We start from the raw sequence: 25,606 nt of genomic DNA, 5'->3' as shown, positions 1-25,606 counted from the left end.
AGGCAGACGCAGAAAGACCTCATTTTGGAAAGGAGCAGGTGGTAATACTACACTATGAGCCCTTGAAAAGTGAGTCTTTACCCTTGCTCATGTACCAGAGGGGAGATATTTCTTGATGACAAAATCCTTTCTAGTGAGTTGAGGTGCAACAGTGTATAAAGCTCCTAGATGATTACAATAGCACACACAAAAAAAATGAAGCCTCTTTGGTCCCTCACAGATAGCCTCAGAAGACATGGAGGCCAGAAAACCAAAGTAACCATTATACATTTCTTTAATTGTCAGATCTTGCAAAAAGGTCTGACAATTAATGAGAGGCAATAAAATGCCTATGACCAATTTCTGAGGATTCTGCTTTTAGGGTGAAGGTTTGTGAGCACAGAAGAGAGTTTATTTTTGGTTTTCTGAGCTCTAGGAGAGTATGGTACTGTCTGACATTACCATTGTGTGACTCACTCTTCTTGCTTGTCCATTGAGAAAAATTAGTATACTATGTTACATAAAAAAGCCATAGGGCTCAGTTAGTACCAGCAGTGAAAAACGCAATGAAGCCTTGGTCCTCCAAAGGATAAAGGTTGAAGTTCTCATAAGGTGAATAGCCTCTTGTGCACCATCCAAAGATTATTATAGAATTCTTGTTGGCAAGGCCAGGGAAATTATTATTTTTATTATTGCTATTTTTATTATTGCTATTGTGGTGTGAATATATAAATCTATTTTTTCATATAATCTGTCTTGTACTGTTATGCTGACTGAAGTGGATTACAAATTTCAAAATTAAAATTATTCAGAGCCCAGCTAGTAAAGAACTCTCACTGTAGCCCTCAAAAGTCATCAGCTGACACTAAAATAAGAGTGCACGATTGCTTTGGGCTGTCAGGCACGAAGGGAAACAGAAAATACCTCACCTGTGGTGACAGACTGCTCGAATAGTGAGTTTCCATTCCTTGTGAAAGATCCACCATTCCTCCTTCCACTTGCTGAAGGTTAAGAGGAGAAGTTTCCGTTGGTAGTAATTTCTAGGCAAATAAGTGGGAGAATTTTTGTTTGAATTTTTTTTTGGGGGGGGGGTTAGGACAGGGGTCCTTTCTAGTTACTATATATTTCCCATGTAAAAGACATTAAGGGCTCAAAAACCATTTGTGCAGATAAAAAGCATTTTACCCATGTAAACAGACTGTTTAAAAGCACCACATCTTCAGTGTGTCTAAATATATGCAGTATATTTTACTGGGATATCAAGGTACTCATTTTCGAATAATATGGATGTCTCAAAAGGCTGAAATGGACGTCCATGTGCTTGAAATGTCCAAATCCCGAGTTTGCAACAGTATACCAAATAGCAAGGAGCATGTTCTAGACCTGTTTTGAGTGGGATTAGGGAGGGCCTGAAATCTGGACATCCAATAGCAATTACAAAAGGGGAAAAACATCCATGTCTAAAAACATCTTTATTTAGACCTGTTTCAGAACAAGTTACAGAAAGATGTTCTGATTGAGCAGTCATCTACTGGAGGGATTCAGGCATGGACATCTTAATCCCTCAGCAGTTGTTGTTCCCTTCTCTCTCCACTGAAAGTGAAAGTGAAACCAGATGTAAATACTAGGCTCTCTGATAACTTCAGGTATTATAGGTTCTCAGTTTATATTCGAGTCTCCTTTGGAAGATGGTGCTTTTTTTCCCTCCCCTCCCCATCCGATGACCAACAATGCTATTTTCCACCCCTCCAGATGCCCGGCACTGCCATCCTCTACCCCCTTCCCATGAACAGCACTGCTATCTCTCCCCCACCTCCTGATAACCAGCACTGCTATCCCCAGTGATGCCCATTGCTACGTCTTCCTCCTCCCCCCCCCCGGATGAATGGCAATCCCCTCTACCTTTGTTGACCGGCACTCCTATCCTCCACCACCTGCTCCCCCCTGCCCTAGACCGACATCGTACTTACCTACATTGCACTTCCGATACTCCGGAAGCCAATGCTGACGCTCTGTGTTGAGCTGAAGGGCCTTGAGAGTCTGCGCATGCTGAAGGCTTGCTGGCTCACGCCCTCTCCGAGAATCTCAAAAGGAGTCCAGCAAACTGTAAGCATGCACAGATGCTCAAGGCCCTTCAGTCCAGCACAGAGCGTCAGCGTCGGCTTCCGGAGCATCTGGACTGTAAGTGTGATGTCAGTTGGGACAGGGAGGAGTGACTATGGAGGATAGGAGTACCTAAAACAGTGGCTGGCTTCCTCTGTACTTTTCTTTTGCTGCAGTCCACCCCCCTCTGAAGCAACTTCCTGTTTCAGTTTGGGTGGACTGCAGCAAAGGAATGGTGCAAGGGAGGCCGCGGCTGGAGAAAGGGGGAGACCTGAATGGATAGGACCCTCCTAGGGCTTGAAGTAATCATAATTACCTTGCTTTGTGTGGAAGGATACGGCCAAAGGTCCTTTTTACCCACAGGTAAAAGAACTTCCTTGCTAGATGTCTACAAGGTAAAGAAGAAGTTGGTGAAGTACAAAGCTTAAATTATTTTTCATTACATACTGCCATCTGCTTGTCTCCATTATAAAGATTAAACTGAGAGACAAAGACTGGCTGAATGGTTCAATATGCAACTCGTTCAATGTGTTGAGATAAATATTGTTTTTGGGCTGTTAAAGCAATAAGGCATGGCAGTACAATGTCATGTGTTTCTTATAGACAAAAGACTGTGGATATAAATGTTCTGAAAGATGATTTATTATTCGCTCTTAGTAATAAAACCATTAAAATACAAATATAATAATCCAAACGAACCTTACACGGTCTGTGTTTCGGCGAACATGCCTTCCTCAGGGGTCCAGATGATATAGGGTACACAGATAGAAGAATAGACTAAAAACAGTGTACTTGTCTTTGAGCAGATAACTGGAAATGACTGGACCCCTGAGGAAGACATGTTCATAAGAACATAAGAATTGCCACTGCTGGGTCAGACCAGTGGTCCATCGTGCCCAGCAGTCCGCTCAAGTGGCGGCCCTCTGGTCAAAGACCAGCGCCCTAACTGAGACTAGCCTTACCTGCGGATGTTCTGGTTCAGCAGGAACTTGTCTAACTTTGTCTTGAATCCCTGGAGGGTGTTTTCCCCTATGACAGACTCCGGAAGAGCGTTCAAGTTTTCTACCACTCTCTGGGTGAAGAAGAACTTCCTTATGTTCGTATGGAATCTATCCCCTTTCAATTTTAGAGAATGCCCTCTCGTTCTCCCTACCTTGGAGAGGCTGAACAACCTGTCCTTATCTACTAAGTCTATTCCCTTCAGTACCTTGAATGTTTCAATCATGTCCCCTCTCAATCTCCTCTGTTCGAGAGAGAAGAGGCCCAGTTTCTGTAATCTTTCACTGTATGGCAGCTCCTCTAGCCCCTTAACCAACTTAGTCACTCTTCTCTGGACTCTTTCAAGTAGTACTGTGTCCAGAGAAGAGTGATCGTGTAGGGTCCGGTTGGACTATTATATTTGTATTTTAATGGTTTTATTGCAAAGAGCGAATAATAAATCGTCTTTCAGAACATCTATATCCACAGTCTCTTGTTTTTATCATTGGATTGTTTCTACTGTGGAATATTGGGTCTTCTTTATGTTTCTTGATGTGTTTCTTATAGTTCAGCCTGCCTGCATCTCTGAGATTTTCTCCATTTCTTTTAACTACATCTTCGCTGCATAAGGATTTATAGCTCTCAAAAGAACCATGGAGAGCGTTTGTATTTACAGCACTGGATCTCTTTTGGAGAGATCTTTTTTCTAAAGCCATCACTAGCTATAACTGGTACAGTAATAGCTAAAAGAATAAATATACAGAAGCATGGTCATCTGGCAAGTTTCATTCTAGAGAATGACATGGGGACAAATTTTTCCCCGTCCCCGCAGGAACTCATTTTCCCATCCTGGCGAGTTCTTTTCCTGTCCCTGCCCCATTCCTGCAAGCTCTGTCCTCGTCTGCACAAGGCTCAAACACTTTAAAAATCATAAGTGTTTGTGGCTTGTGCAGTTCAGGCAGAGCTTGCAAGAATGGGGCAAGGACAGGGACAAAACTCGCAGGAATGGGACGGGGAAAAATTTGTCCCCATGTCATTCTCTACTTCATACTCCTTGAATATATAAATTCAACCTGCATGCACGTTTAAAAGCACCTCCTGTGTGATGTACATGAGCTCACATTATGCCCAGCTCTAAAGAAGGGTCTTAGCACAGGTATATATACAATCTCTAGATCTGTATAAGCAGAAATAAAAAGGAGAGCACTCACCTGATACGTAGCTCTTTCAACCTGCCTCCACGGTTCCATTTATATGCCACACCACGATACTGAGTGGAACGCTGCTGCACTGGGTATGAAATCCCAGCATGTCTTGGAGTAAGCCGTGGTCCTCTTGAATGGATTTTAGAGTTTTGCAACTTCTGTACTCTTCCTGTTCTGACTAGCTTTAACCTTTAAGAGATAAAACGTAACATAGGACTTCTAGACCGCAACCAACAATAGTTCTATGCGGTTTACAAAATATTATCAAAAAGATACAATAAAAAAATATAGGATCAAAATTTTTTTTTAAAAGAAAGTTTTCAATTATGTTCTAAATTATTCGTAAGAAATTTTGAAAAGATAAAAGTTTTCAGTTGTTTTCTAAATTGTTCATAAGAGAAAGATGTATGTATTAAATATCAAAAATCTTTGTCATAATGTGCTGCTCGATTGGCCAGCGTGTGGTCAAGATATTTCTTACAGATATAAGGCTGTAATTTTAGAACAGGACATTTATTAAAATGTTGAAAAATGTGCCTGTTTTATGAAGGCAGTATGCACGTTTACGCTTTTAGAAATCAGCTCCTGAAGTAACACTTACAGCCTCTTTTACAAAGCCGCGCTAGCGGCTGCCACGCGGCAACAGCCCCGAAGCCCTTTAAATCTCTATGGGTTTTGGGGCCGTTAGCGCGGCTTTGTAAAAGAGGCCATTAGTAGTACACAAATGCTCTTAAGCAGGAACAACTTTCTGCAAGTACCTAGTACAGGTGTGGTGTGTTTTAAAAACGTGTATACCTTGCAGCTCTGCCCAAAAGACACACTCAGGGACACCTAAGCACAATCTGCAGAAAAAAAGTATTTGTGCTCTTATGCAATGTTGTAACATCCATTTCCCATACGCAATGCACGCATTCCTAGAACTACCCCCAAAGGACATGTTTTCCTATATAATAAAACCCTAGAGCGCGCATGCGCTCTTGAAACTTCATGATCCCTGCCGCTGTGATTTCTGATCCGTGGCCGCGTTCCATTTTAGAACGCGGAGGCAGGGATCACTCTGGCCACTCCCCTCCTCCCGCACTCACTCACCAACCCGAAGGAAGCTCGAACACACCTCCCGCCCTCACCTCATCAACCTGAAGCAAGCTCGAACACACCTCCTGCCCTCGCTCACCGCCGTTGCCACCGCCGCTGATCCTCCTCTTCGGGGCAGCCTGCGATCGTGGCAGGCTTTGGCGGGCCTCGCAGGCCGCTTTCCGGCCTCGGTGGCACGTTCCCTCTGATGCACGGGATCGCGTCGGGGGGGGGGAGGGAGTGTGCTTCCGGTTTGGGGAGCGGCCTGCGATGTTCGCTGGGGCCGGCCACCATGATCGCGGCCTGCTTTGAAGAGGAGCAGGCCAGAAGACGCCGGGATGGAAGGAGGGTAAGCAGGGGGATCAATACAGGGGGCCAGAGGGAGGGAAAGGGAGCTGCTTTGGGGGGAGGGGTGTGCTGAGGGGAGACAGAAGGGGCCATGGAGAGATAGGGAGAGGGAAAGGGTGCTGCTTTGGGGGGGAGGTGTGCTGGGGACTGACAGTTTTGCTCTGGGGGGAAGACAGAAGGGGCCATGGAGAGACAGGGAGAGGGAAAGGGGGCTGCTCTGGGGGAAGGGGTGTGCTTAGGGCAAACAGCTTTGCTCTGGGGGGGGGGAGACAGAAGAGGGCCATGGAGAGACAGTTAGGGAGAGGGAAAGGGGGTTGCTTTGGGGGGAGGTGTGTGCTGGGGGCAGACAGCTTTGCTCGGGGGGGGGGAGACAGAAGAAGGACACAGACAGCGGCCAAGGAGAGAGAGATAAAGAAACACAGACAGACAGACATCTATTCTAGCACCCATTAATGTAACGGGCTTAAAGACTAGTATTAAATAAAGCTGAAATCCAGCTCTCCAAAGGGACTGCCATATCACCCAAAGATACTATCTCTCAGCTACCCCCACTCCCATTCTATCCAGCACCCAGCCAACACAGCATACACCATAACAAATATCTACATAAAGTTGAGAATATAGCGTTCTATGTGGCAGTGGTTCCCATACAACATCTGATTCATAAATATTCATTGTGGGTATCCCAAAAACTTGATTGGACAAGGGTTCCCCAGGACAGGTTTGAGAACCACTGCCACAGGGGCTGCTAGCCAACCAGTTCAAAAGCTCCCATCAGTGTCTCAGTTTTGTTAAAGGGCCTCATATTTAGTCCCACTTATGAAGTGTTTCCCTTCAAATAGATAGATACTAGACACTCCATATCATATAAATACCACAACTTATTCAATCATTGAAGGTGGGAGGGTGCTCCTACAATTCTCCAAACCCTTGCTAACACTAGTTTTGCTGCATTATAAGTGTTAAACCAAAGCAATCTAGGCCAATGTCAATCCCACGAACAAATCTACCAAGTAGACACACCCAAGATCCAGAAAATGCCCCATTCCATCCAAGCTTGCAGTTTGAAATGACCCATAGTGCCCCTTTCCCCAAACATTCCCCAGCAATTAGGCGATACATTGGGAAAGCATTTATGCAGTCTGCCTGGGGTCATGTAACATCTATAGAGAACTTTAACACTATTCTCTTGTATATTAACAACAACTGAACACATAGCCAAAGCTCCCTCCATTTTAGCTCATTCCCGTTTCTCACCTTCCAAGGCAATACTTGGGAATTTCCAAATAAAAAAGCCTCTCTGTGCACGTGGTCTTGATTTTATTACTAAGAACATACTCTGCCTCAATCCCAGATCAATCTTGTTTTTAGATCACATGAAAAAGCAAGTGTATAAGCCATCTGAAAGCAAATGAGTGTCTAGACCAGAGATTGGCAAACTGCGGCTCTTTGGCCTCTTGGCTATGGCTCAGAAAGATGTGCTCAGAAGGATGCTTCAGACATACCTTATACTGTGCAAGATCTCGACTATTTTCACATCTTCCAAAACAATGCTGCTTCCGACACAATACTCCCCTCCCTTCCCAGTAGAAAATCAGAAACAAACCAGATAGAAAGAAAGCATACCCCTCGTGTCTTACCCACTAGCTTCCGAAAAGCTCCTTGCCAAACCCTCAATGTTCACCTTGTGAAGGGATTATCTATAGCCACTAAGTCTTTTTCCATTAACCCACCCAAGGAAGGTGTCTAAGCAATCCAATGCCTCTAGGTCCTCCTAATAGCCCTTGTTCCTTGTTCCTGTATCCATAATTTGAGTGAAGAGGCATGCCAATCCACTACCACTTGAAGCTGTGCCACATGATAATACTGTTCCAAATTAGGGATACCCAGACCCACTTCCCCCTTGAACTTAAACGTGGCGTACCTAGCCATTCTAGGATGCCTCCCCCCTCCATATAAATCTCAATGTGCTCCGATGCCAGCGTTGGAAATATACTTTTGAAATTTCAATAGGCAACACTACCCATCCAAGAGAGATATAATTTATCCCAATGAGCAAAGTCCTTCTCTAACGAGGCGACCAACGGGAGATAATTAAGATGAAACAAAGCAGACCAATCACCCCCCCAGCTGAATCCCCAGGTATCGAATGGGGCCTTTCACCCACTGAAAAGGGACCATGCACAGTATCGCTGGAATATCCGAAACAGGTACTGAAATATTCAAAATCTCGGTCTTATTCATGTTAGTTTTAAACTCTGATAACTGCCCTTATTCAACCATAAGAGCCTGAAAAACCAAAAGTGACCTTACTGAGCCCTCTACAATAGCTAAAACATCATCTGCAAATAACGAGAGTTTATGTTCCACTCCATTTATCTGAAGGCCCCTGTCTTGGCTTGACTGCCTTATATTTTGTGCAAAAGGCTCAATTACTAAAGCAAACAGCAAAGGAGAGAGCGGACACCACTGCCTCGTCCCCCTATAATGCTCAAATGGTGTTGAGTACACGCCATTTATTTTAACACATGCCATTGGACTATAATACAAGGTAAGAATACAGGAGATAAAGCGGCTCCCCATCCCCATCTGGCACAATATAACTTCCATAAACCTCCAGTCTATGCAGTCAAAGGCCTTCTCTGCGTCTACCGCTACCCATGACAACCCCGATCTCTTCGTCTGCCACACCAGGTTCAACATCCGCTGTATATCATCCGCCGCCTGCCTCCCTGTAATGAACCCTACTTGATCAGGATGGATGAGCATTGGCATATAGATAGACAGACAGATAGTCTATCTGCCAAAATGTGAGCCAAGATTTTCATATCAATGCCCAACAGAGAGATAGGTCTATAGCTACCACATAATATAGCATCCTTTCCCAGCTAACAAGACCTACTTCTAGTGATTCCATGTTGCCTACGGTCCTGTAATCAACAGGATTCCAGAAACTTCATCATTCTCTGTTTTAAAAACATTTCCATTAATTTGCTTACCACAGAAATCAGATTTACCAGCCTGCAATTCCCTACTTCTTCCTTACTTCCACTTTTGTGGAGAGGGACCACATCCGCCCTTCTCCAGTCCTCTGGTACCACTCCCAACTCTAGAGACTCATTGAAAAGGTCAGTCAGCAGAGCCATCAGAACTTCTCTAAGTTCCTTCATCACCCTTGGATGTACACTATCGGCCCCATCACTTTGTCTACCTTTATTTTAGCTAGCTCCTCACAAACACAACTCTCTGAAAATCGATCAGGGTCTACAACTCCTCCATCCCTATTGCTGACTTTAGTGCATCTAGGCCCAGGTGTCTTTCTGCCATCATTTACTATACTACTGTGACAAGTTAATTTATTTTTCTCCATATATTATCCTGTCTTTTTCAGGCCTCAGCAAGACAAAAATCACAAGACTGCACTTCCCCACTCTAACCCCTCCATTCACAGTTTAGCATCTTAACTCTCTGGATCATGTCAGAGCTAGCTGACACACCCATTTAGCACCATGGAAATACTGCAATTCAGAATAGAATTTGAAGTGAAGAACAGGAGTCAGCTTGAAGGTCATATGCAAAGTTTAGGATTTGGGAAGACTGCAGAATAGTGCTGCCCGATTCAGAGAAAAATATTTTGATTCGATTCACCCTGTTGAATCGATTTTTCCGATTCAATTCACTGTAAAAGTCAATAAGTTCTCCGAGTGGGAACAACCTGATGTCTCAGCACTTGAGGAAAAGACCACGTAATAATGTTTATAAGATAAATCATATAAATGATTATACTGAAGCAGGGTGTCCTCAGCGTGAGAGGTAAGCGAGGGGAGAGAATTCTCCAGCGCTTTACACAATAATGGCACAGGTTAATCACCCTCTGCCTGCAGTGCACACCATCATAGGACACCTCACGTGTGCTCAAATTAATCAATGTGATAAATTAAACAGCGATATACCATTGGTCAATCACATGAGTGCAAAATCAAACAGGTTGTTCCTACTCAGAGAACCTATTGACTTTTCACTGCTTTTCTGTGTGAGTAGATAATTAAGCAAATTTCTGATAGCCTACAGAAATGATTCTCAGCTTCCATCCCCAGCCCCCAAGACTCACCAGCCCCCATTCTGATTCTCAGCTTCCATCCCCAGCCCCCCTGCCAATTTCAGTTTCCATCCCCAGGCCCCAAGACTCACCAGCCCCCCTGCCGATTTCAGCTTCCATCCCCAGACCCCAAGACTCATCAGCCCCCATTCTGATTCTCAGTTTCCATCTCCAGCCCCCCTGCCGATTTCAGCTTCCATCCCCAGCCCCCCGGCCGATTCTGAACTTCCATCCCCAGCCCACCTGCCGATTTCAGCTTCCATCCCCATGCCCCAAGACTCACCAGCCCCCCTGATGATTTCAGTTTCCATCCCCAGGCCCCAAGACTCACCAGCCCCCCTGCCGATTTCAGCTTCCATCCCCAGGTCCCAAGACTCACAAGCCCCCATTCCGATTCTCAGTTTCCATCCCCAGTCCCCCTGACGATTTCAGCTTCCATCCCCAGCCCCCTGCCGATTTCAGCTTTCATCCCCAGCCCCCAAGACTCACCAGCCACCCTGCCGATTTCAGCTTCCATCCCCAGGCCCAAAGACTCACAAGTCCCCATTCCGATTCTCAGTTTCCATCCTAAGCCCCTCTGCCGATTTCAGCTTCCATCCCCAGCCTCCCTGCCGATTCTGAGTTTCCATCTCCAGCCTCCCTGCCGATTTCAGCTTCCATCCCCAGCCCCCAAGACTCACCAGCCACCCTGCCGATTTCAGCTTCCATCCCCAGGCCACAAGACTCACAAGCCCCCATTCCGATTCTCAGTTTCCATTCCCAGCCCCCCTGCTGATTTCAGCTTCCATCCCCAGCCCCCATTCTGATTCATTTACTTACTGGACTGGATATTAAATCGCAGGGCAGAGAGGAGAAATGCAGGGAACGCCAGCCAAAAAAAGTATTTGTTGCTGCCGAGGTCTGCTGCACGAGGTCCGCTCGCTCGCCGATTGACTCTCCCACTACTTTCATTTCTTCCGATTTAATTTCCGGTTTCACAAAACTGGAAGTAACATTAGATGGGTAGAGTCCAGCGGCCGGCGTCATGAAAATCATCTTGCAGCTGAATCGGTGAGTCCGTTTTTTAGCAAAAACGAACCGATTCGAATCGATTTACCTGATTTGAATCGGTGAACCAATTCGAATCGTGAATCGGGCAGCACTACTGCAGAGGAACAATAACTGGAACAGGATGCCGAATCAATACGTCGTGCTCCATCCCTTGCAGTGTTCAAATCCAAGCTAAAGGCCCACTTTTTTGAAACTACTTTCAACTCTTAAGCCCTACTCACTGCTGTCAGATACCTATACCCACTATAATCTCCCCAACCCTGAAATGTCCTGTCTAAATTAGATTGGGACTGTCTATTGTATATTAAAATGTACAGCACTGCATATGCCTTTCAGCGCTATAGAAATAATAAATAGTAATAGTACATCATCAATGTTCCCTCTAAGCTGAGCAGGAGTTCTACAGCTACAGTCCTACTGTGTGTGTGGGGGGGGGAGTGCTGTTGCACTACTACATTTTCAATAGTGAGGCACAGGCAAGCTCTGCAGGACTCCAGAGAACCTGCCTGCCTCTAGCAAATGAAAACAACCACCACCTCCTCCTGGCAGCAATAGCAGCTGAAGGACTTCCAATCAGCTTAGAAGGAACAGTGATAAGAATACATACTCATATAGATATGAGATTTCCAAATATTGTGGCAAGGTAATAAGAGTTCAGCAGACATATTCTTCTGCCAGAAGCCAGCCATTCACCTCAAGCAAGGTCAAAGTCTACAGGTCATTTTTATACAGATCAATGCGTGGAAAAAATAAAAAGCTCTAAAACTTTCTAGATGCTACCTTATTTCAGAGCAGAGATTACTGAAGTCCCTATGAAGGAAGAGAAATGTAACACAACGCTCATAAAGAGTGCTTCCAACATCACCTTCCTAAAGCTCCTCCAAGAGCAGGAAGAATGTAGACATACCTGTCACATTTATCCGAGAGGCAAGGGGGACGGTATTTACAGTGAGGATGCTCTTTAAAATCTAACAATTCCTCCTAAAGAGAAAAGTAACAGTGAAATGTTAGCCATTGAAACAATCTGAGAGCTACTACAGCCACACTAATACCAATGACATTCAATAGTAGTTACTAGAATTTTCTAAATAAGTAGAAGATTTAAAGCTAGTGGTGGAGGAGAAAGGGTTCCACCTTCTAATCCAGTGTCTCGAAAACTTTCTCGAGCCACAGCACACTAAAGGGGGGGAGAATGTAGCGGTGGTTAACGCTACAGCTTCAGCACCCTGAGGTTGTGGGTTCAAACCCATGCTGCTCCTTGTGACCCTGGGCAAGTCACTTAAACCAACCATTGCCCCAGGTACATTAGATAGATTGTGAGCCCACCGGGACAGAGAGGGAAAACTGCTTGAGTACCTGAATAAATGCATGTAAACTGTTCTGTGCTCCCCTAGGAGAACGGTATAGAAAATTGAATAAATAAATAAAGGTAGTGGCCATGGCTCGAGGCACTTGGAAGTGCACGGATATCACCGTGATGACATCACGCACATGTATGACATAGTCATGTCGATGTCCACGTGTGTGTGAAGGCCCTCCAGGTGGGCCCCGAGATGCCAGTGGAGGGATGCCAGAAGGGAAGAGGGCCAGAGAGGATAGGTGCTGGCGCTCACTGACAGCCTACAGGACGTGCCCCTCGCCTTTCTATATGGGACCCATATTTACAATCCATATCTTCAACAAGAAATTTGATTTTGAGTAATTTATAATGCTGAATCAAGTTATAGTGATTTTGTGAGAGGGAGGGGGAGGGGTGTTTAGTTACTAGCTGTTCTTAAATCCTTTTGCTATGTTAAGGATGTTCATTTGGAAGATATGTTGTATTGTACTCTTGAGAGAAAAACTAATAAAACTATTATAAACTAAATTTTATCTACCATTTGAATCTTCTAGATTCCCAAGGTCCTCCAGCAATTCACAGTCTGTATGTGATTTAACATCTTTTAATAGTTTTGTGTTATTTGCAAATTTGATCACCTTACTCATTTGTTCCTCCACTGCCAGGAAGATAGTGGCTCAATCCTTGATCAGCTCTATATAAAATCTGTACCCAACAAAATAGCCTTCTTGATAAGATAAACAAATAAAATACTTAGCAAGCTTCCCCTTGACTCCAAGTACATCTGGAAAATTTACTATTAGCCTCTCTGATAACAACCTAACTTCTTAGCCTCCCAAGATCTCCCAAGATATTTGGTTAGTGTACGCTTGGGCACCAATCTCCAATAATTGCAGGACTGCTGTTATGTGGTCAACTTTTAAGCATCAAGTTATCTTTTAGGGACACATTTAAATACTGCTACAGTGCTCGTAGCTCTGGTTGAAAAGCTCTAAACATCCTTAGGAAAGTATTGCAATTAATGACATTTAACGATTATGAATACACCTTACCTCTGTAAACAAATAACACTCAATTAGCATCACTGCTTTGTAGGTACATCTCCAACCCAAACAATTAGATGATTAGTTAAAAAAACAAAACCCACTCTTACTTTGTAGTCAGGAGGGATCTTGACTGTTGGAATCCTTCTGCACAGCAAGTTCAAATCCTTTGATGCAATTACAGTCTCTTTTTTCTCCATCTCAACAGGGGACTTTAAGATACTATAATATATGACCTGAAAACCAAAATGGGGAGGTTGTCAGCAAAGGACAAGAAGTTGGGTCACCATAGCCAAAGCAAAGATAGCAAAATGAAGGCAGATAAAAACCATATAGTCTATCCAAGTCTGCTCATCCATGCCATCTCCTATTCTCTCCCCTAGAGATCCTATGTACAGTCATGTGAAAAAATTTGGACACCCCATGAAATAATCAGTTCTTTCTTAAGAAATGTTCACATATCGATGTCAAATCTTTTTTTTTATCTCTGGAAAAAAAGTGATGTAATTGCAGGTAAACAACAAAGTTTCCTTGATTTACTCATAAAACAAAAGATATCCACAAAAATATGTATTCTAACTGAGGAATAAATTAGGACACCCCCACATATCCTCCCACTTAAAGTGGCTCAAATCACAAACACTCTTCCCCATGAGCTCCCCATCCCCGTAAACCATCTGATCCCATCCGCACAAACCATCTCTTCTGTGTTCCTATTTTCCCCATTTCTAATATCTCCCCTCTGTATCTGTATACTCCATCCTGTGTCTGGCATTGCCCCCCCCCATGTCCATATACCATCCCCATGTATCTGCCTTTTATGTCTCTGTCCCTATAACCCCCATGCACATAATTTTCTCTGTTTTGTTATCTTCCTGTGTCCAGATTTCCCCTCTTCCACACCAAATGTCTCTCCTCTCCAACCCCATCTAGCTTCTTTCCCTCTTTCTCTCCCCCCCCCACTTCCAGCATCTGGCTCACCTACCAATCCTTCTCCCCTTTCTCTTTCCTGCTATGGGTTAAATATTTGTCTCCCTCTTACTTCATCCCCTTGGCCCAGCATCTCTTTCCCTTTCACTCCCTACTTCCTGTTTCCGGATGCGTCAGAGGAAAAGATTCAACTCAAGCAGCCGCGCATGTGACTTGTTAAAAGCGTGCTGCTGGGAGAAGAAAAATGAAAATTCACCACATAAGGTGAGGGGAAGGGAGGGAGATGGTGGGACTGTGGTGACCAGGCGTGAGGGGGCTACTGTACCGCGTGATAAGTGACCGTGCGCATTCCCTTACTTCACTGCGGAGACAAGACCATTCACCACTCCATGGGGTGGTGAATGGTCTTGTCCCCGTCCCCACAGCAACCACTATTTCTCTCCCCATTTTGGTGGGTTACCTGTGGCTACCCAAGGGTAACAGCCACCGTGTCATTCTCTACTTATAATCTAATTAAGACAGACAAACAGAACAAATAGCGGTTAGGAAAATTCTCACAGAGGGAATAATAAAACAGATATGGCCTCTCCCCAGGCCTACCTTAAACTTTGCTGGTCCAGTGGTGAGCCACGGCAAGAACAATTATATGCTCCCGCCCCGTGCAGTCTCGCTACTAAAAATGGCTGCCACAAATTCCCACAGTAACCCTGTGAGACTACCATGAGTTTGGTTTATATTCAAGTCAACCTTTTTTCCTTTTTTTTGAGGGGAAAAAACCCCGCAACTTACCTCTGTTTATATTTGGATAGGTTTATATTCAAGTACAATGGAACCTTGGTTTGCAAGCATAATTCATTCCAGAAGCATGCTCGTAAACCAAAGTGCTCGTATATCAAAGCGAGTGTCCCCACAGAAAGTAAGGGAAACTCAGATGATTCGTTTCACATCCCAAAAAGACCCTTCCCCCCCAAAAAGGCCACTAGCTCGCTTCCACCCCACACCACAACATTCAATCCCAAAAAGACCCCCCCACCCCGAAGCACTGGCGCGCTTCCACCCCACAGGACCTACAGCAGGCTCTTGCTACTGTTGATGTGAAAGTATATGCCTCTACAATCAGAAAGAGACTGTACAAATTTAATTTGCATGGGAGGTGTGCAAGGAGGAAACTTTTACTCTCTAAGAGAAACATCAAGACCAGACTGAAGTTTAACAGAGAGAGCATAGACAAATACTAGGACTTCTGGAATAGTGTTCTATGGGCAGAAGAGTCTAAAATTGAATTATTTGGACACCGGAGAAGAGGACATGTTTAGCGTACACCAAATACAGCATTCCAGAAAAAGAACCTCATATCAACTGTGAAGCATGGAGGTGGAAGTATCATGGTTTGGGGATGCTTTGCTGCAGCAGGACCTGGCCAGCTCACCATCATAGAATCCACCATGAATTCTACTGTGTATCAGAGGGTGCTTGAGGAACATGCGAGACCATCTGTAAGAAAATGAAAGCTGAAGTGGATCTGGACCCTGCAACACGACAATGACACAAAATATACAAGTAAATACACCAAGGACTGGCTGAAAACTAAGAAATGGAGAGTCCTGGAGTAGCCGAGTCAAAGCCCTGATCTTAATCCCATTGAGATGCTGTGGGGTGATTTGAAACAGGCTGTACATGCAAGAAACCCCTCAAACATCTCACAGCTGAAAGAATTCTGCATTGAGGAGTGGGCCAAACTTTCCTCAGACCAATGTCAGAGACTGAAAGATGGCTACAAGAAGCGTCTCACTACAGTTATTTCAGCCAAAGGGGATAACACTACCTATTAAGGTGTAGGGTGTCCTAATTTATTCCTCAATTAGAATACACATTTTTGTGGATATCTTTTGTTTCATGAGTAAATCAAAGAAAATTTTTGTTCTTTACCTGCAGTTACATGACTTTCTTTTCCAGCGATAAAATTAAAAAAAAAAAAAGATTTGACATCGATATGTGAACATTTCTTAAGAAAAGACTGAATATTTCATGGGGTGTCCTAATTTTTTCACATGACTGTGCCTGTCCCAAGCTTTCTTGAATTCAGTTAAAGTTTTTATCTCCACTGAATTCATTGCCCTTTCCACAAAGTCTTTTCTCAGATTACTTCAAAGTCTGTCCGCTTTCACCTTCATCCTATGCCCCTTTATTCCAGAGCTTCCTTTCAACTGAGAGAGACTCATCTCAGTTAATTTATGCATTGGAGGTAGTTAGCATTCTATTATATCTCTCCTCTTCCAAAGTATATATATTGGGATCTTTAAGTCTGTCCCCATATGCTTTATGACAAAAATCTGGAACATTTTAGAAGCTGCTCTCTGGACTGACTCCATACAATTCATATATATTTTGAAGGTGCAGTTAATCTAAATGTTGCCTCTGTATAAGACTGGTGAGACCATGCCACCTCCTTTTTCCTTCTGGTCATTTCTCTCAATATGCACCCAAGCGTCCTTCTAACTTTTGCAATCACTTTTTCTACCAGGTTGGTCACCTTAAGATCATCACATACAATCACACCCAAGTCTCACTCCTCTTTCAAGCACAAAAATTATTTGCCCTATAAACTATACCATTCCCTCAGGTTTTTTGCAGCCCAAACGCATGATCCTGCTTTTTTAGCATTAACTGCCAAATTTAAGATCATTCTTTAAGCTTTGCTAGGTCCTTCCTCATGTAATCCACACCATGAAAGGTGTCTACACTACTGCAGATTTTGGTATCATCCACAAAGAGGAAACCTTACCAGAGAGACCTTCAGCAATATAATAATAATAATAATAACAACTTTATTTTTGTATACCGCCATTCCCAGAGAGATCTAGGCGGTTCACAGCAATTAAATAAGATTACAAACAGTGAAAAAAAGCATTGGAATTACAATACTATAAGTGTACAATAGTAAGGTAAAAAAGTTTATTTAAAGGAAAAACCGGTCGTTGACAGTTAAATTGGTTTGGTGGGTGCAATAAGAGGGGACGGTGGAGGTTCAGGTGGATTGAGGGGTATTAAGGAGGTGAGGGTGTGTTAAGGGTTAACAAAATATCACTTAACAAAAATATTAAAAGAAAAACTGGCCCAAAAATTGAACCTTGTGGCATATTACTGGTGACATCCCTTTCCTCAAGATAAGTTCCATTTACTACTATTCTCTGTCGCCTTCCACTCATCCATTACCAACCCAGTCAGTAAGTTCAGGGTCCACATTAATAGCACTTTATTAGGTGTCAATGCAGAAATATGTCAAACACTTTTATAAAATCTAAGTACACCACATCTAGCACTGTCTCGATTCAACTCTCTCATCACTCAGTCAAAGAAATTAATCAGATTTGTCTGAACAAACCTGTCTCTAGTGAAACTATGCTGTCTTGGGTACTATAATCCACTGGATTCCAGAAACTTCACCATTTTCTGTTTTAAACCCATTTCCATTAATTTACTTACTACAGAACTCGGACTTACCGGACTGTAGTTCCCAACCTTCTCTTTACTTCCACTTTTGTGGAAAGGTACATCAGTGACCAAAATTGTGGAAACACCTAGCATTTTAGGCTTTACCCTTTAAAAACACATGGCTATAACATCATAATTGTATTTAATGCATACATTTTCAACTAATAACTCTGTTATCACTTAACAAGACCAGTATAATATTTGGCACATTTCACAAAAATAATGCTGTTCATATGATAATTTGTCCAGTTATCTGATACTTCATCAGTCTCACTAGTAGAGCATTTGATAGCCCTTAGCCATGATTACTGCCTCGCATCTTCTTGGCATGCTGTCCCCAAGTCTTTGGAGATCAATAGGTGTTATGCAAGATCTGAGGCAGCCATCCAGCGAGGGAGGGGCTCAGAATGGGGCAGAACGCAGAAAGCTCACTCCTGCCGATATACCGCTGGACCACCAGGATTTAAAAAGTGAAAAAAGGTACAAAGGGGTAAAAAATTGTTAGTTGGCTGGGACGGTTCCCTCCTGACGGCCTACCACTAGACCACCAGAGAGGGTACAGGGCATGGAGGTGAGACAGGGCACAAAAAACTAGAAGAGTGCTTGAACCTTAAAGTCTCGCCTCATTTGTTAATTAAAGTGATGATGGTTCTTAATACCGCTGTTGACTTTATATGGTTGAAATATTATTCTGCTATATTTTATTAAATATATTAGTACACCATTTGGTTCAGAATATTTTTTTTTCTTGTTTTCCTCCTCTAAGCCTAGGTGCGTTTTATGGTCAGGTGCATCTTTTAGTGCGAACAATGCAGTAGTACTATTATTATGGGGTGGAGTCAGGGGATGAGCTTGGGTGGGTCTGGGACAGAGTTTGGGTGGGGGGTACTCTGTTATTATTTGTTAGTTTTAGGGGGTACTTGGCTTGAAGAAGTTGAGAAACACTGATTTAGATGCCCTGCAGAAAAGCACCATAGAAATCTATCTATAAAATAGGTTTCAAAAATAGCAAATTGGAAGGGTTTGGCAAGAAAAACATGCATCTGCCCCTTTATGCCACATTTTGGACATTTTTCTTTTTTGAAAATGAGACCCAATATTAATTAATTTCAACCCTAAGCTCAAGTACATTAAGGAATCTTTTTACTAAGCTGCGTCTAACACTAACATGCGCCTAACTTGGAATCGGTGGCATAGTAAGGGGGTGGTCCACCCCGAGCGCAATCTTGCGCGGGGCACTAGCACCCCTCCTCCCCTTCTCGTGTGCGCACCCCTTCCCCATACCTTTTTTAACTTCAGCGCAAACAGCCACCAACTTGCTCCCTGCGTCGGCTTCAACGCTCTCTCCAATGTTGCTTCCAGAACCCACGCCTAGGAAGTGACATCAGAGAATGATGAAGCCCACGTGGGCAAGTTGGTGGCTCCTTGTACCGAAGTTAAAAAGGTACAGGGAAAGGGCGTGCGCATGCAGGAGGAGTGGAGGGGGAGGGGCGCCACCATCCAGGCACTGCTCACCCTCGCTACACCAGTACTTGGAATACATTCAAACATCAGGCATTAATTTTGCACATGCATGCACTAAACACTAATTGCAAGGTAATTTTTTTTCTATTTTATTAGGGGTTATGTCAGAAGCAGAGAGTGGGATGTTCCTGAGCTAAGCAGTTGGCACGCAGATAACACAGGAATCATTACTGTCTACTAAATAGAGAAAACGAGAGCTGGCATGGTTTAAAGGCAAACTGAAAGAGGCTATTATAGCTAAGAAAACATCCTTTAAAGAATGGAAAAAGGATCCCAATGAAGAAAATGAGAAGAGACATAAGAACTGGCAAGTTAAATGCAAAGCATTGATAAAGAAAGCTAAACAACAATATGAAAAACAACTTGCCAAAGAGGCAAAAACTCTTAGTAATCATTTTTTTTAGGTACATCAAAAGCAGAAAACTTGTAAGGGAATCCGTGAGACCTTTGGATGATCAAGGAGTAAAAAGTGCACTCAGGGAGGATAAAGCCATAATGGAGAGACTGAATGAATTCTTTGCTTCGGTTTTTACGGAAGAAGATGTAAGAAATCTATCTGAACCGGAAATGGTTTTCAAGGGTGATGAGGTGGAGGAAATGAAAGAAATCTCAGTGAACCTGGAAAACCTACTAAGCCCAATTGACAAGTTAACGAGTGATAAATCACCTGGACCAGATGGTATACATCCCATGGTACTCAAACTCAAACATGAAATTGCTGATTTTTCTGTATCTGTGGGGGGATGGGGAGGGGAGGGTGGGGGGTAGGGGCTTCTTTGTCGGGGGGTGGGGGTATGGTGGGTCCGGGGAGGACATGAGTCCAGTCCTCCGCGGGTGTTTGATGAAAATGTATACCATGGTTGTTATTGCTGTTGTATTTACTGTTGCTTAATAAAATAGATTTGAATTATAAAATCATTTGTAGTGCCTGAAGATTGGAAGGTGGCCAATGTTACGCCAATTATTAAAAAGGGCTCCAGGGGAGATTTGGGAAATTACAGACTAGTAAGACTGACCTTGGTGCCGCGCAAAATAGTGGAAACAATTATAAAAAATAAAAAAAATGGAGCATATAGACCAGGGGTTTCAAAGTCCCTCCTCGAGGGCCGCAATCCAGTCGGGTTTTCAGGATTTCCCCAATGAATATGCATGAGATCTATTTGCATGCACTGCTTTCATTTATGCTAATAGATCTCATGCATATTCATTGGGGAAATCCTGAAAACCCAACTGGATTGCGGCCTTCGAGGAGGGACTTTTGACACCCCCTGATATAGACAAACATGATTTAATGAGAAAGAGTCAGCATGGGTTCAGACGAGGGAGGTCTTGCTTCACCAATTTGCTTGACTTCTTTGAAGGTGTGAATAAGCATGTGGATAAAGGCAAACCGGTTGATGTAGTTTATCTTGATTTCCAGAAGGTTTTTGACATAGTTCCCCCTGAGAGGCTCCTGAGAAAATTAAGGAGTCATGGGATAGTTGGCAATGTTCAATTGTGGATAAAGAACTGGTTATCAGACAGAAAACACAGGGTTTGGTTGAATGACCATTTTTCTCAGTGGAGGAGGGTAAATAGCGGTTCCGCAAGGATCTGTGCTGGGACCGGTGCTATTTAACTTATTTATAAATTATCTAGAAATTGTACACTTCTCTTTCGGTATTTGTGGGGGTAAGGGACCGCGAAGTGTGAAAAATCACGAATAACTTTGTGCCGGCTCTGACCTACCCCCGGACCTTACTTGGTGGTCTCCGCCTTCGATCGCCTCCTTCCATGCGTGTTGCATGTTTGCAGGGGCCAGTGCGGGTGCTTCAGTCTCCTCTTTCCCCACTTCGGTGTCGGGCCAAGAAGAGCAAAGATCATTCCTCTCTGGTCTGGGCAGCCTGTGCCGGCCTTACTTGGTGGTCTAGCAGGCTTTCGGGGCAAAAACGATCTTCCTACGCTCCTACCCCATGCAGATCGACAATAGGAAATGGCTGCTGTGAGCTCCCATAGTCTCTCGAGAGCCAGGGAAGGTCTGAAACAAAGCTTTTTTTCCCCCCTAAAAAAAAAAATCACGAATAACCGAATCCGCAGATGCTGAAACCACGGATTCGGAGGGGGAAGTGTAACTACGAATGAGGTGATTAAATTTGCAGATGACACTAAACTTTTCAAAGTTGTTAAAATACATGCAGACTGTGAAAAATTGCAGGAAGACCTTAGGAAATTGGAAGACTGGGCGTCCAAATGGCAGATGAAATTCAATGTGGACAAATGCAAACTGATGTGTATTGGGAAGAATAATCCAAATCAGTTATCGGATGCTAGGGACCATCTTGGGGGTCAGTGCTCAGGAAAAGAATCTGGGTGGCATTGTAGACAATATGCTGAAGCCTTCTGCCCAATTTGCCGCCGCGGCCAAGAAGGCAAACAGGATGCTTGAAATTATTAGAAAAGGGATAGTTAACAAGACTAAGGGCTCCTTTTACAAAGGTGCATTAAGGCCTTGACGCGCGGAATAGCGCGTGCTAAATTGCCACGCACGCTAGACCTTAACGCCAGCATTGAGCTGGCATTAGTTCTAGAAGCATAGTGCGGGTTTAGCAAATGCTAAAATCCTATGTGCATTAAAAACACTAGTGTGATATAGTGGCACTAGAAAAAGTTCAAAGAAGAGCAACCAAGATAAAGGGGATGGAACTTCTCTCATATGAGGAAAGACAAAAAATATTAGGGCTCTTCAGCTTGGATAAGAGACAACTAAGAGAAGATATGTTTGAAGTCTACAAAATCCTGAGTGGTGGATCGATTTTTTACTGCATCAAGATTTACGACTAGGGGAAACTCCATGAAGTTACAGAGTAATACTTTTAAAACCAATAGGAGGAAATGTTTGGTTTTTTTTTTTAATGGCATCATGTTAACAGTAATGTTAGCACAAAGCCATTCAATTAATAGAAATTTGGAGGTTTTACGAGCACAGCACAAAAAACCCAAAACACTTCAGTACACAGGTATGACCCACGTAAGTCTATCTGCAAAGACCATTTGTTACCATAGCTTACTAAAAAGACCCCTTAGTGGCACAGTCAATTTGCAAAAAATTGGGTCACTGGTGGGAATGCAGTGAGAGGGGGAGGGTGGGGTTGGTGAAGGTTTTAATATATAAACTTGAGCTATTTATATTGTTGTATTTGTTTGATTCTGATTTTATGCTCAATAAAATATATTTAAAAATAAAAAAGGGAAAGGATAACACACTAGCTTCCACCGGGAGAGAAGCTAATTACATTACATACATTATTCAGATTTTGCATTCCGCCTTCACCAATTTAGGTTTGAGGCGGATTGCATAACAAAAGAACTGGAAGCATTCTCCCAGAAACTTTACAGTATGTTACCAATGCAACAATCCACATTATTTCGTTAACTGAACTAACAACCAAACCAGCTTCACAATATTACAGGAAAATATATTTTAATGTGTGGCAGACACAAGGCAAAAAGACCCCAGGCCACCAGAAAGTCAGGAAAAAAAAAAAAAAAAGAAAGAAGACAAAGGCGATGGAAGGGAAGAGATAGCAGCTTACAACGAGTCTCCCGCAACCCAACTCACCGGGCCCGCCTCGCTTCCCGGTCTCCCACGCTGACACAACTCCAAGCGCACGCTAGCTGACGTTTCACTATTGGTCTCTCTGCAGCCACCGTATCCAAAACTGTTCTACGCTTCCGCCCCCGCGCACCGGAAGCACTCTCACCTGTAGCTACTTACTTGCCTCTAAGGGAGTCAATGATTTCGAAGTATGTACTAGTGGGGAGGCATACTTGCTGCGTTGCGAGTTCCTTAACTGTGCGGTTATAGAATAACGAAAGGCAAACAAATTTATAGCTTATTCTATAGACGTTCGTTGTTTCACTGAGCAAACTAATACGGTTGTCATGTCAGACAATTTAGATATTATACACATAAAGCTTATCTAACAATGATATGGGCAAAGCTTGTTTTCCCAGAATGGTAGAATAATGGCAATCCTACATCTCACATTGATAACCAGCAGGTTTTGTTAGCTGGCTATCTTTTGTATGTATTATTAAACAAAATGTTTATTCTTGTATTAAATGTATACACATGATTGTATGTTTGTGCCTATAATTATGTCACTGGGCATTCTGATTTTTAACAATGCTTTGTTACACTATACCACAAAATTAAATACAAATGTATTGCAAACAAAAGAATAACGTCTATCCAGAGTCCCCCATCCTCTTCCCTTGCGCGGGTCTGGCCTCTCTCTCTCCGACCCACCATCCGTGAGATCAGACGTACCTATGGCTTCCTATAGAAACCCAAAAAGACACACACACAAAAAAAAGAGTCAAAATCACACAGTAAATGAGCGACTAACTCGGATAATCTGCAACTGGGAGATCGGTTACATAAAGTGTGGAGAAAAAAAGACTCAAAGGAAGAGGGAAGGCTCTGGCATCCAGCTGCAAGCAGTCTTTTCACAGCGTTGCCTCTGCCGGCCGGCTGCCGTCACTACTGCTATTCTGGGAAGCCCACAGGTACGTCTGATATCACGGATGGTGGGTCGGAGGGGAGAGGAAGGGATATGGATGCTAAACCACCATTTTTTTGGAGGGGGGAGAAAAAGAGGATCTGCAGAGGTAGGAGGAGAGGGGAGGGGACATGGATCCTGGACCCATAAGTAGAGGGGAAAGGGGATGAGAAGGAACCCCAGGCCAAAAAGGGGGTAAGAAGGAAAAAAAGAAATGCTTGATCGTAGGTAGAGAGAGAGAGATGCCAGACCATGGAGAGTGGGGAAGGGATTCAGGGTGCAAGCGAGAGAAGTGGTGGTGTGGTGAGCAGACATGGATGTCAGACTGCAAGTGGGGGTGGGGGAATGGCAGGGAGAGGAAAAGAATGTGACCAAGTCCAGAAAGGAGGTGGGAAGGAAGGAAGAGATTCTTAGCCAGTGGAGAGAGAGAGATGCCAGACTATGGAGATCAAGGAGGAGATTCAGTGTGCAAGTGAGAGAGGTAGGATTTAGAGAGAGACAGAACTGCAGCTGGAGTGAGAGAGGGAACTGAGGAGGTTGGAACCTGAAAAAGGAAAAGGCAGGAAGGAATTTTAGGCCTTAGAATTGGAGAATTCTACGCAAAACACTACAATAAACCTTTGCAAAATTTTTAAATATTGTGTGCAGAATTTTCAACATTTTTATGCAGAATTCTGCCAGGACTAATACTATGTTAATTTCACAAGGGGCAAATTTTTATATGTGCTGCAACCACAGATTCTTCTCTAATGGATTAGGTGCACATTTTGAAGATAAACTCAAGGCCTTTGGACACAGGAAGAAAACTCTCTTCACATAAACCAGCTAGAGTTAGCAGTAGTGTTCTATGCCATGAGAACCTCTGCCTCTCATATTGCCAATCAAACCCTAGAAGGAAAGATGGACAATCAGGTCACAATGTATTACATCAACAAATAAGGAACAACAAGATAGCAAAAATTGTCTCCATCATCTAAGGCAGCAAAAAACCTCTCTCCATATATTGAAAAGACAAGCCTGACCATAGTGGTCCATGCTACAACATCACAACTAGACTACCGTAATGCCCTATACATTGGCCTAACCAAAAAGAGTTTGCATTAGCTGTTACTAATTCAAAATGCTGCAACATGACCATATTACACCCTTCCTGCAAAAACTAAGAATTGCCATAAGAATATAATTGCCATACTGGGACAGACGGAAGGTCCATCAAGCCCAGTATCCTGTTTCCAACAGTGGCCAACCCAGGTCCCAAGTACCTAGTTAGATCACAAGTAATAAAACAGATTTTATGCTGCTCATCCTAAGAATAAGCAGTGGATTTTCCCAAGCTATCTCAATAATGGCCTATGGCCCAAGAAGATGTTACCCTTTTAGGAATTTATCTAAACCTGTTCTGTATCTTTTGACCACTGTGTGGAACTATTTTTCCTATATACTGTATGTTTGTTGATTATGTAATTATTTGCCAGACAGAGCGGTTACTATTAGGGGGGAGGGGGGATAGTCTTGTGATGTGGGAATGTAATGTTATGAGGTAACTAGAATAAGATTGTTTGGTTTTCTGGTTTTGTACTGTTTTCATGGAAAAATCAATAAAATTGTTTCAACATAAAACCCGATAAGCTGATTTCACCACATTCTCCAGCAACAAATTCCAGAATTTAATTATACGTTGTGTGAATAAATATTTTCTCCATTTTGTTTTAAATTACTACTTAGTAGCTTAATTGCATGTCCTAGTATTTTTGGAAGAGTAAACAAGTGATTCACATCTACCCTTTCCACTACTGCACTGGCTACCAGTACCTTACAGATCTAAATTTAAAACTCTTGTTTGATTTGGTCCTCAGATAAAATGGTCCTTAATACTTAAAGAATAAGCTAACCCTTTA

At 43.2% G+C, this 25,606-nt stretch overlaps 1 protein-coding gene across 1 annotated transcript in view; it reads right to left on the bottom strand.

Moving 5' to 3' along the window:
* The window catches only part of SFI1 (SFI1 centrin binding protein), a 172,599-nt gene extending 149,679 nt beyond the window's left edge, over positions 1–22,920 (bottom strand). Inside the window, exons 1-6 of the mRNA XM_033957125.1 lie at positions 22,766–22,920; positions 13,329–13,454; positions 11,744–11,817; positions 4,272–4,454; positions 2,399–2,470; positions 909–1,019 (exon numbers count right to left, since the gene is read on the bottom strand). Coding sequence (XP_033813016.1) covers positions 909–1,019; positions 2,399–2,470; positions 4,272–4,454; positions 11,744–11,817; positions 13,329–13,418 — 530 coding nt within the window. The 5' untranslated portion in view covers positions 13,419–13,454; positions 22,766–22,920. The remainder of the gene's footprint in view (positions 1–908; positions 1,020–2,398; positions 2,471–4,271; positions 4,455–11,743; positions 11,818–13,328; positions 13,455–22,765) is intronic.
* Positions 22,921–25,606: the final 2,686 nt, after the last annotated feature.

The sequence above is a fragment of the Geotrypetes seraphini genome, chromosome 8 (assembly GCF_902459505.1).
Source record: "Geotrypetes seraphini chromosome 8, aGeoSer1.1, whole genome shotgun sequence".
Classification (NCBI taxonomy): Eukaryota; Metazoa; Chordata; class Amphibia; order Gymnophiona; family Dermophiidae; genus Geotrypetes; species Geotrypetes seraphini.
The sequence above is the reverse complement of the archived record's forward strand: the minus strand, read 5'-3'. Positions and strand labels throughout refer to the sequence as shown.